The following is a 12,329-nucleotide window of genomic DNA, read 5'->3' on the forward strand; positions in this document are numbered from 1 at the left end:
AGTGCGTCACTCAGCAGAGAGAGAGAGAGAGAGAAATAAGGCGGGACCCGTGGCGTATTCGTCGCGCGATCCTCCGGCTCCGGTTTGGGAGAACGCAGGGAAGGAATTTCGCTTGCAGAGACTAGACGGGGAAAGTGGAGAGTGTGTCTATGGTAGCGGTGACGCCCGCCTCCTGAAACCATGGGTTCACGGCACTTAAAATATTTCTATCTCTGCTACTAAGGAACTAATTTGAAATATTCCTGCGGTAGAACACTCCTTAAAGGGCACGTAACAACTTCCAGCGTATAACCGAAATTTGTTATGTGGCCTGGTGAGGGGCTCTTTAAGTTCTGTGCATCCTCCTGCGTGCATGGCAGTGCTCTATCTCTCTCTTTCTACTCTCCCTTTCCCTTACCTCCGGTGTAGGTTAGCAAACCGGACGCTCGTCTGCTTGACCTTTCTGCCTTTCCTCTCCTCGCTTTCTCACTCTCACTCCCTGCTGCTCTCGTGTTAGGCACTCAATCGATCATAGTTCACTGTTTGCACGGCGCTATCTCCAAACAGCATGTCGCATCTTGCGCAGGCCCAAGCGCGACGTCTACTATGACTCCGCCGTTGACGCCGGGGAAGAGTACCTGCTCAGCCTCCTCCGCAACCGCCTCAGGTGAGCACAGCAAAAGGAACGAGACACGCTGGCGTTCTCGCGTTTGTCCTCTGATCCTATAACGCAACACTCAGAGAAGCTCAGCCGAGTGGCGAAAGCAGAACACAGGACGACATATAACAAGTGATGAGGACAAGCGCTAGTATGTTTGGCAGACTGCAAAGACTGTTCTTCTACAGTTGTAAATGTAATTGACAACGTGCGCTTTAGCACCTTCTACAGACAACAGTAAGCGCGCGCGCTCAATATCTGTGATGTCATCTATACGAAGACCGATGAAACCATTGAAAGCGAAACACAGCCATGATCGCTGAACACGTTTTTCGAGCCCTTGCTTTTGTGCTTGAAATATAAACTTTATTTTATTCAGGATGTATAGACTCGTGGTTTTCTCGAGCAACGTACGTCGCAGCGTAGAGTATAAGCCTTCTGTTATATAGGAGCTGGCTGGCCTGCGCCGAGTTTAAAAAGTTCCCTTCGTATCCTCACGCACCGTCTTTTCATGTTAAAACGACGTGGAGCCGAAGATCAAGTTTCTTCATTCCTGCCTCCCCCCTGTTTAAAAGTGCGAAGAAGCCTTTCTAGGATAATGTGGCTTTTATGGGTCTTTCAAAGAAAAAAAAAACTGCCCTGGTGAAAAAAAAAAAAAAGAAAGCGACAAAACGTTCACGCGTCCGCAATGATACTGAAGTATGTCGCAATAATTAGCGAACCAGATCAGGCGTATAAGAAAACAACACTTGCGTAATATACACCAGCTTAACATTCCCGACTACAGCGGAATAACACGAGAAGAGCCGATTGCCGGGTCAGTGACATTGCATTATTAAAGAAGTAATAATGGCTAATTAAAGGGTAATTAAAGGGTAAAACGGCGCAGACGATGTCTCTTCTGCTTGCCTGAGATGCGTCGTTTTCAGCTTCCTTCTTGAATAATGAAAAGTTCGAGCACATTGCTTACACCGCTATGCCACTTCAGACGAGAGCAACATACGAGTGTATAGATGAATGCAAAGAATGTGCCGATGCCGAAGCACTACGTACTTACCTTGAGGCGGTGGCGCCCGCCTCGCCTGTTGCGATCGCAAGATACGCTTTGCCAGGGAAGCAGAAGATACGTTTCCCTGGCAGTGTAGAGTTCCATACAATTAACTAGAGGAAACTGCAGCGCTAGTGTTCACTGGAGCTGCAAGCATTGCCATTCAGCCAGCATGATGACTAGTACATGGATTTGCCCCACCTTCGTCCTTCTGAATTTAAACGGCTTCGTGACTTTCTAAACTCATTTTCAACAAGGTACTGCGGTATAAATAATTAAACGCTATTAAATTGTCCAACGGCAGGATTCGAACACTGTACCTCTAGCACAGAAGCACGATATTCAAACATTTACGCCACGGACGTATGGACAAGTGGAACCGCAGTAATTGAGAAGTGATTATGCGCGTTTGCAGAGTCTTCTGCATTTAAAAAAGTAAACAAATGAAGTATGGATAGCGTTGAAATTTAGGGCAATGAAGGCAGTTAAAGCGTGATAGACGAAGCCACAAGAAAGCCCGAAACCACACGCCCGCAGATCAGACGAATCCATGTATACTAACCATCATACCAATAGTGGCTGAACGATAGCCGCGGTAGAGTTCCCTGTGGTAATTATTGTAGGAAATCCTATGCCTGGGACACTAGCAGAACATGCGGCATATAGCCCGAGAGTCCCTATAAATAATGGGAAAAGGCAATTAAAATATTGCATGCTGCCGGACGCGTATTTATACCGGCCATCTCAATCTCAGCCGGCGACTATACTGCGCCGCCGCGGCCACAAGCAAAGCGGCACCCGCATATATCCGCTCATTCGCATCGCCGAAAACCAGGTAGCTCTCGGGTACACAGTGGGATTGGTAGAATCGCATGGTGCATCGGGCAACTGTATAGGGCGACAGTTCGAGTCCGCGTATGATTTTGTCACTACGTTAAAATTTTGTCTCTCATACGTACACGCCATGCTCCGAGTCCACGTGTACCCTCTTTAGATCCCGGTGTACATGCCTGTATCCTTACGCATTTGTGCCGATGTGCCTAACGTACTACGGTTAATCAACAATAAAAAGATCGCCCACCTCGGAAAGTGTAAGGTATCCTCGAGTTTAGGAAACATGATGTAGATGGCCATTGCTTGTGCCTCGAAGGAATACCGCACGCAGAGTAGGCTAACTTAACAATGTCATGCTAACAAACCTGCTTTCCCAGTGAGTAATCGCATTTCCATTCATCCACTTCTCCTGCCTATCTCTGGGACGTGAGAACATTCACGTTAGTCAAATCTACATGTTATTCAGCGGCAGCTAGTTATGGAGTCAGTGGTTACATTTGAAACGTCTGGCAAATATGCAACCTAGATGTCATGAGCGGTTGTATGTGCATTCAGAATGTTTCGGGCCACTTGGCACAGACCGGGCGGTTTTTTTTTTTTTTTAACCGGACGGCCGCAGTGCTGCGCGACCAGTGGTTTGCATAATTGCTTTCTCTGCCTTGTCCGTCCTTTGGCACGCAGCCATCCTGCCCTGCTCGATCAACAGAAGCGGGCCGGCGGTCTTCTGGACTTCGGCGTGTCTCGAGGTGCGTCCGGAGCCGAAGCGGCCAAGGCCCGCCTGGGACTCAAGCTGGCCCACGACCCGTACGGACCCGGAAGGCGTTGAGGTCGAAGCTCGTAACTTGCACCCTGTGCGCACACACGATAAATCAACGCGGTTAAATATGTTGGAAAAGAAGAAAGCTACAAGGCCCCCTGTCGTGCTTCTCGGTTACGCCAGTTCCGCTACGACGGCGTCGCGAGAACTGGCACGCTGAAATAGGCGCTGCGCTGCGATAACTTAACTTAGGCTGAACTACGCTTCTGTGAAGCACTTCAGTGTGGGCGCTATACTTGTTCCATTTATGATTGTTCTAAAAAGCATCAATGGACTTATGACTAAGTTGCAACGTTCTGCCATGATTTAATCGTACATTTTATCGGACTTGTACACACTGAGGTCACTTTACTAGGTATGTAGCATCAGTTGCACTGAATCATGAAGCGAAACTAGAGAGATTTCATGTGTTCAATAGGTTCTTTTCTTTTTCGTGTCAAGGTAGCGACAACTCGAAAATATTGCAGGGTGTTGCTTCTGTTACAGACGCCCGGTGATGCTACTTTTGAAATTGCGTTGTACATATGCATGGCAATAAAGGCAGTTGGTCTCTTCGCAAAAAGTAGTAGTAGTGACAACTCTAACACTGATCTAAGAAACCACACTGATTCGCACTTTCTCGGTGTTCGACTCGGTTAAACCGCGAATTCTATCTTGCACGTATTCGATTCCCGTCGTATCATTTTCTTTTCGCTTGTGAAGCAAGCCTCCTGTTTTCGACGCCTCACATTGTTCGGTTTGTGTGAAGTACATGAACAAAGTAATGACACGCAGATGCGCACTGTGTAATTTATTTGTACACAATAAAGAAACCCATCGAGCTTAATCTACGCCGTGTGAAGCTCTTTGCTCGATTCAAAACGAAGACTCGGGGCGAAACACGCAAACGTGTTCAACTGAAGAGGACATTCGTGAGAATCCAGCAGACAAGAAAGAAAAAAAAAAGAAGAAAATGTATCTATCCAGTGAAGACAACAAGTATGAACAAGGTCTATCAAGGGACCAAAATAACCCGAACGAGGCACAACCTTCACACCGTGAAACGCATATCTCTGCATGTAACACAAATATAATAGCAGGAAATAACACGGGTGTGCGCTTCGACGATTGCACGTGCGTTGTTTCAACTTCGGAACCGCACCTAATAAAGGTGCAAAAAAGTTCAAAAAGTTCAACTCGATCGTTCACCTTTGCCTAACATTTGCGGAAAAAATAATTTTCAGGTTCAATACCTGACGCGTTCAGTTCAGTGACAGTTGCTTTTTTGCAATGAGCACGACACACGATAATAGATCAAACAAAATTTGCAGTCGGCACGCGACCGTTTTCACGCTATGTAACTTGAACACTGTACAATTAGGAGACGGTTATAGTTTCGCCATACGGACAAAACAGACCGTTTAAGTTTCCTAGAAACCAGGAAATATACGTCTGACCCATCACGTGAGCAAAAATGCTCACCAACATACATTAACGACTATACACAACAAGCATGCACAAAGGCCCGCAGGCACCCTGACAGCCTCACACACACAATGGGACATTGTGACATATGTGCTTATATACATGTGTGTACCAGATGTAAAAAACAACAAAAAATACAACGGACTGTTATGCTACAAAAAGCCGACGCTTGAAAACTGCTAAGCGCATGCTAAGGAAAAAACAACACAAAGGAAAAAAATACTTCAAAAGATAGCCAAGTCGCGATAATTTCAGTTCCTTGTTCGGCTCTGTAGAGTTCCAAAAGTTATTGGAGATTCCTTGAATCCGTTTTTGTACATTTTGACTCGGTAGCTTGAGCAATCCTATTATGGCACTTAATTTCTTCATCTTCTTCAGTGAAAAAAAAAAATCTGGCAAGTGGCGCACACGGGCGGTAGTACGACAATCGTGTTGTGCTGTAGGACAACACTGCCGCCAAGCGGCGAAAAGTTCGCGATTCCTACTGGCCGTCGCGCTACACCACAGCCCAAACCAGTCATGAATTCCCCGGCATTGTCACGGCAAGTCCAGGACGCCGTCCAAGTCACTCAGCAGATCTGCGGCGACGTCAAGTTCGTCCGACTCTGCGATACCGTCGTCATCAGCGAGAAAGTCATCCAGGCGTCTCACGACGTCGCCGACGTCCAACTCAGTGTCAGGAGTGCTGCGACGAAAAACGACAGAATGATGAGCGGGTGCTCGGGCTAAAACACCAAAAGATTCTATTCCAATTCTATTCCTTTCAACGGACACTCATAGGCCAGAAACGGCGCCTTGTCTGCGCTAATCAAAAGAATCGACCAGTTGGCGCTGTAGGTGAAGACAAAGGAACAATGACGAAAAAGAACCGTTCATCTGCAACGGCCTAGAGTACACGTTGAAGTAAAATGTGTTACAAAGCCACAAGAACGAACGACGGAAAAGAACACACACATGAAATTCATGAGAAGCGCATGAATTCGGCAGCACATTTCACTTAAACGTGTACAACCAACAAGCCCAAGCCTTATCTATTCTAACCGAGATTACACCTAGATCGACCTCCTTGCCAAAGTTTCTCGGTCCGCGCGTCATGTGACATGACATCATCTAGGAATGCTGACGCTTACTCGAGAAGGCGCTCTTTTCAGAAAACAAAGATAGCGCCAATTTACGTCCTGCGTCATGCCTTGAAATATGGGCTATCGGAATACGTGCGTGACGTCACGAGTGAGCTCTCGCAGGCCGTGCGCTATCTAGAAGGCCCTAATGGTGGACGGTATGCTCTAATGGACGTTGACTACGACCGTCCTTCTAGCTACAGACAGCCTTCTGCAACATGATAGGAAAAAACCGTGACTCTTAATGATTTTCTACAGATATACATTTCCTCTTTCTCTCTCTCTCTCTCTTAAACCACGCATCGCTCTGGTGCACAATGCGTAGAAGCTACATGTGTAATGTACGTTCTAGGAGCTCCGAGCGCTATCAAAGCGGTATACATAGCTTGTGTGACACACACGGCACCCTTACAACTTCCCGTAGTGACAGAAATTAAAAAAAAGGAAAAAAAAGCAAAAAAAAAAGAGAACGCACTTACATTTTGCAGCGCACAGCCTCTTGTTGGCACGCAATATGCAGCCACTTTTTTTTTTTTTTTCAGGAATCTCATCGTAGACCATACGTATGAATGTGTGCGCAAATGTTACGCAATAGAACAACGTCAGCAAAATTAAACTTGTTACAATGCAGAAGCGTTCTGCTGCTCTACTGTTTACTAATGCCGACAAATGGATGCCCTATAGTGAACAGGAATCCCTTCGGTCCACGCTCCCTTCATGTTCACTCGTTGACATTACGGTGACGAATATGGGAATGCCTTTAGGACACACGAGACAACGGGTTCAAGTAGTTCGACACGCACTGCCAACCGTACGTCAAAATGCGCCAAACTCGAGAATGTGGCGTAGATAGCGAGTTCGCAAGAAAGAAAGAAGAAAGTACTTCCAGTCGGCACAGACCTGTGCTCTTGTTAGCAATACATAATAAGACAAACTGACTAACCTCCTTCCAACGACACGTATTGCGCCACAGATAGTTTACAATGTACAGAAAGTGTTACAGGAGGAAAAAAGATACACGTATCCAAGCGATCGCTTCACTCTCAGATACATCACAAAACGACAGAAAAAAAAAAAAGAAATGAAGAAAAAGAACCAACAGAGCGCACCGTCCTTGGCCGCCAATGCACAGCCCGTGACGAACACCAACAACACAATGGACAATGAATTCACCTCGCATTTGCAGTTCCCCACCTACTACGATTATGCCAACTTACCGTTTAAGCCAGGAAACAAGCAAGCGCGAACGAGGCTTGACCCTCGTATCTGTTTTTGAAGTTTGAAACTTTGATTGTTTTTACCATAAGCATTATACAAGAAAAATGAACAATTTCTGGGACCTAACAGTGTCTTCTAATGACCCCAAACCAAATTCTAACTAAAAGCACATAAAACAGCAATGAGGTCAATCGCTATACGAACATAATTTCCGACATAAAGTATGATCAAGGAGTTACGACTTAAGTTTTTTTTTTTTTTCTAAACAAGTTTTAAGAATATTGGCATTTAATATCACCTCTTAGATTATTTGAACACTAGGTTTCTATGGATTGCAAAGTATATCACGGCTTACCTCGAACTGACGGCGGTCTCCTGCTCCAGGACTGCATGCTTCGGCACTGCGACATGGCGAAATAAAATATGTGCTTCGCAACTCAACCGATGCACTTTTTTTTTTTTTTTTAAGTCAGTAGAAAGTTTGCAGACATTCATGTAAAACGTCTGCATACTGTCCATCGACAACTTGTATCCGCATCTCACTGGTATTCTACAAGCAATCTGAGGACTAAAAGTCACTTCGAGTTATATGCAGGCAAACCTCGTTAATACGTAGTTGGCCGGGAACAACGTTTAGGTACGTACTAAACGATGTACGAATTAACCGCCAATACCAGTTTAGCGGCTACTTACCGGCCGGGAAAGAACTACGTCACCATGCTCTCAAACACACGCACTCAGACAGGCTTTATTTGCGGGTATTCAGCAAAAAATCGGTAATCTTCACTTGCCGGCGTGGCGGCCTTGCAGCGCCGACGGCATCTTCGAACTCGATAAGGCCGCGAGCCAGTTTGTCCATGAGGCCCCGCTTACTAACTAAATTAACAAGCACGGTGTAACGCGTGTACTGGTAAACACGAACACATATCTCGCTCGATAACCGCAGAAATTCGCTGTAAGAACGCTGAGTGAGGAGGCGCGACAGCAGCAGCGATCGTGCCGTCTCTCGCTTCAACGCGAACTAGACGTCGAAAGCACAGTGCATACGAGCTACCAGCGCTAGTTGCACTTTGTCTACAGATCGCTTTGAAGATCAGGCCCGTGCGGGCGCGCACTTTTTCCACGCAGCAGATCGCTTTCAAGATACGGCGGCCGCCGCCGAAGTAAACCCCTCCCTTTCTCGCCTCCTCCGCCGTGCGCGACAGAAACAGCGCGCTTCTGCTCCGCCTTTCTCCTACCCTTGCAAGCTTTCGCTCGCACATACAGCGTACGGTGCGCGGCGACGATGTTGCCGTGTTTGGACTTTATACGGAACCTCAAAGCGGCGTCCACGGTGACGGCAGAAATGCGCTTCGCAATAAAATGTGCTACTTCGCGGTTACTACTTGAATGGGATTCGACTACAGTGCACTAGAATATGACCATTGTCTAGTACGCTCTAGATTCGACGGCGAGAGCGAATTTTCACTCCCTACCGGCGGCTTCTTCGCGTTACCGGGAGCTAATCTCGAAGGCCATGCTTTTGTCCGCGGCAATCGGCAACAGTGCTTGAGCAGGAAATACGTAATGGTGGCCACATTTTAAGTTCACTATCGCTGGCGGCTGTCGTCCGGGCGTCGCAACTCGAGAATCGAACGTCTGCGCACATGAAATTTCGCCGATTTGTGCCTGTGTGTGTTGATAAGAAACACAAATAGTACGCACTAACCGTTTGGTGGGCAATGAGCGACTACGACTAAAGCGGTCAGCCAATACATGGGATTCAATGGGGGCTCGGTGGGGGAATCCTCGCGACTACGTTTAAACCACAATTACACATTAAGCGGGTACGTATTAACGAGGTTTGACTTATATGGTCATAGGGTATAAAGAGTCTACGGTATTATCATTTTACTTTCATTCAACAATCGTCTGTACATAGATTTACTGCACGCCACAACGTAACACAGAGAGATGCCTACCGTTGTCTACCGCTACTGACGGGCCGCCAATCGGTAACAAGGCGCGGAGCATATTACTAGCCGTCCTACGCTTGTTACCGCTAAAAAAGAAAGAAAGAAAGAAGTTGCTGTTTTCGGAACAGTCAACTAAGCGAGCGGTGCAAAGTATACTTCATTCAAAAGTGGATCCACCATACCTGATAGCGTTGCTCTACGTGGTCGCATAGAGTGGTTGCCGATGGTGACCGTCCGCCTCGTTTCCTTGAAGTCTGGCCGCTTGATGCGAATGGGAGCCACTGAATACAGAGAAAACAGCGTGGTTAAGTAGAGATTGTCTATAGACGCTTGATTTACGAATGACGATGAAACAGCTAAATGACACTAACCGCCATCTGACGACTACTAATTAAGTATACCTGCGTGCTTTAGCTGTTGTCCCTTCTTCGCACTATTTCTCCGCCATGATAAGTTACTAACTAGCTCACATGTTAAGCCTAAAGTTCCTGGATCTGCTTGCTGTCCTTGCGAAGTAGTTTCTTATCTTTCTACCTCCCCCATTTCCCAGTGTAGGGTAGCAAATCAGATTTTCCGTTTTGGTTAACCTCCCTGCCTTTCCCTTTTCTTCTGTATCTCTCTGTACTAAGTACCGACACCTTCCTCCTCCCCCTTGCAGCCAGTGTCACCCGCCATGTTTTTATTAACTCACACGCATAGAGCGGCGGAGTACACAACTTCGGGTCATTCACGGACTTTATCGCAATAAGTAAAGATGAAAAAAGTTTAAAAGATAAACCGTAAGAAGATCACCGTTGTGCTGCTTAGACCGAGGACCGATTTTTTGAGCTAGCGGTGGTCAGCGAACTGCACGGTTCATGTCCGATCTCTGGCATCGCAGCGTCGGACTACGTTAGGAAGAAACATGGCGGACGGAGCAAGCTTCGCTTTTTTTTTTCTTTAAAAGATAGCGTACATAGAGACTTTGCTTCACCCTGGTGCACTAAAAGTTCAGTGCAATTAAATTTTGGATGGCGTAAAAAGCCTAGTTTTGATAGTGCCGATGTACAGCAGCACCCGTACAAAATTTTAAGTTTGAAATACTAGCTAGTGTGTGCGTAAAGACAAGCTCGCAAGAAGTGACGTTTTTTGATAGCGAAACTAAACAAAGAAAAAGGCGCTGTCATTACTGCTAACCCGAAATGACGCAGGAAGCAGGCCATGGTTTGGCATTTGTGTCATATACACTAGCCACCAGATGCACTCGCCATCTGCTAACGTGCTTTCTTGAAGGCTGTTGACAAGAAAGCTCTGCACCTTTGCCAAGGTTGCTTCAGTGTAGTATCTACTATACAGGTTTATAACCAACCTAACCAAAGTGGAATTTTGTTGCAGCTGGCCTTTAATAAGAATCAATCGCTTCTATCACCCTTGTACACTTGTGCATTGGAAAGTATACTATAGCAAGGGTTACATGCTGCTTTTTTTTTGCAAGAGCATAAATAAACTTACCTGGCTTCACCTCCTCGGATTTCCCTCGCTTCCTTTCTACACGGTCGACGTCATCCGCTGAATGAGCAAAAGAGACAAACGATGCATCAAAATTTCATTTCCACAATACGGAAGCGTCACGCCGTTACACTTAAGGCTGTTTCACACTGCGACTAAAACGAAAAAAAAAATCGGTGTAGTCGCAATGCGGTTTTCAGAGGGCTCATTTCATATGATTGCAATTTCAAGTTCAAATCGCAATCATGTGAAATGATTCTTACAGGCCTGCCAGACAGGAACGACATAAAAAAAAAGAGAACAGAAAAGACAGAGAAGCACAATCATTGCGAACTGCCAATTTATACTTACAATTTTCTTGCTTTCTTTTTTTGGCGAGCTTCTGTCGCAGGTCCACGACTTTTTCAGCAACTAGGAGAACAAAAATTGAGACACCGTCAGCGAAATTTTATGCGAGTACTTCAGAGAAGAAACACGATGTCGCACATACACCTTTTCATAAATAACCCTTTCTAAATCGTGCTGTGTTTTGATAGTGTTAGTTAAAAAACGATGGACACCAGCATGCCATTGCACGGAGCTACACCCGTCCACAAGAAGTGCAACACCCAACAACATGACAAAGACTATCATTATTATTATTTAATAATAATAATAATGATAGTAAGACAACTTTTTACAGCCGAGTACAGCAGTGACATATTTCACCTCACATTCTTCGTCTATTTCGAGTCATTCTTTCGAAATCTGAGCAGCTGGTGCAATTCATTTAGGAAGCCTACAGCATTTTCATGTTTTCCTGTAACGTCTACAAAATCTCTAGGTACAGCCCATAGCCTTGCATATTTTTTTAACAATTCTCTGTAGACTTCCTGAAAACAGCTATAATTGGTAAGTCTATGAACCCTCAATGTGACCGTCTACAGCCGTCTGCATAGTTTCTATGCTTCTAAAGGCACGTGTGTCCCATCTTTCTCTCTTTGTCCTTGTTTATCGAGAGCTACGTATCTGAAATTATGTCATACCAACTTGCCCAAACTCGCCTGTGAAGCTTGTGATCTATATACAAGACCATATAAATTCATTCTTTGAAGGAGAAAGATGAACGCCGGTCAACTTTGTGCAGAGACTAGCATCACGTGAGCGCCGGACACAAAGGAGGCAGAACGGAAAAATGCACCAATACAATCCTAATCAGCTATTTCACAGTCAAGGTAGATACACAGTGATACACAGATACAAAGCCCGCATCTGCGCAAATGCATGCTAATTAGAGTGTATACCTAAATTCACCTTGCTTGTCATTATCTTGTACCCTCTGCGCCAGTATGAAAGATAACACTCAATCTGTGTTCTCACAACGACTCCATGTGCCACGGCTCTCTTGCTGAAGGATGCTTATTTCAGCGCCAAAACAATTAAAATTACTGGTTTTAGACAAAAGTCTAGTGTGTATAGACTTCAAGGAAATTGCATTACTTACATACAGACTTTTCCTTAACTCTATAGAAACAATTATGACTGCTCTAGACGAATGTCTTTAATGAGTTTTTGTGGTCTGTCATCGTGCTCTTACTTTCCTTTTTCATTCCCTTCTTGCTATCTTCAACTTCTGTTTCTATGCCCTCCTCAAAGAGTAGGCAGGTGCTGTGCCTCTACCAGAGGCTGTTAGCAGCCTTCTGCCTCCCTATTTCTCTTTCGGTCCATTGTGTGTGTGTGGTTCCACATAAAATAACAATAATTCTCC

General features: G+C 45.5%; 2 protein-coding genes across 9 annotated transcripts in view; one reads left to right on the plus strand and one right to left on the minus strand.

Annotated features, from left to right (window-relative positions):
• Positions 1-4,166, plus strand: part of LOC119449570 (U-limacoditoxin(8)-Dv66) — a 57,870-nt gene extending 53,704 nt beyond the window's left edge. For all 4 annotated transcript variants that reach the window (XM_049665312.1, XM_049665313.1, XM_037712767.2 and 1 more), the window contains exons 3-4: positions 566-646; positions 3,201-4,166. In XM_049665312.1, coding sequence (XP_049521269.1) covers positions 566-646; positions 3,201-3,345 — 226 coding nt within the window. In that variant the 3' untranslated portion in view covers positions 3,346-4,166. The remainder of the gene's footprint in view (positions 1-565; positions 647-3,200) is intronic.
• Positions 4,112-12,329, minus strand: part of LOC119449569 (zinc finger CCCH domain-containing protein 11A) — a 209,688-nt gene continuing 201,470 nt past the window's right edge. For 4 of the 5 annotated variants that reach the window (XM_049665310.1, XM_037712763.2, XM_037712765.2 and 1 more), the window contains 5 exons: positions 10,934-10,993; positions 10,586-10,642; positions 9,277-9,375; positions 7,495-7,540; positions 4,112-5,485 (listed from right to left, as the gene is read on the minus strand). In XM_049665310.1, the coding sequence (XP_049521267.1) occupies positions 5,338-5,485; positions 7,495-7,540; positions 9,277-9,375; positions 10,586-10,642; positions 10,934-10,993 (410 nt within the window). In that variant the 3' untranslated portion in view covers positions 4,112-5,337. Of the gene's footprint in view, positions 5,486-7,494; positions 7,541-9,100; positions 9,181-9,276; positions 9,376-10,585; positions 10,643-10,933; positions 10,994-12,329 lie in introns of those variants that run through there. The other variant, XM_037712766.2, reaches the window with a different exon arrangement.

The sequence above is a fragment of the Dermacentor silvarum genome, chromosome 4 (assembly GCF_013339745.2).
Source record: "Dermacentor silvarum isolate Dsil-2018 chromosome 4, BIME_Dsil_1.4, whole genome shotgun sequence".
In the NCBI taxonomy this organism is placed as follows: Eukaryota; Metazoa; Arthropoda; class Arachnida; order Ixodida; family Ixodidae; genus Dermacentor; species Dermacentor silvarum.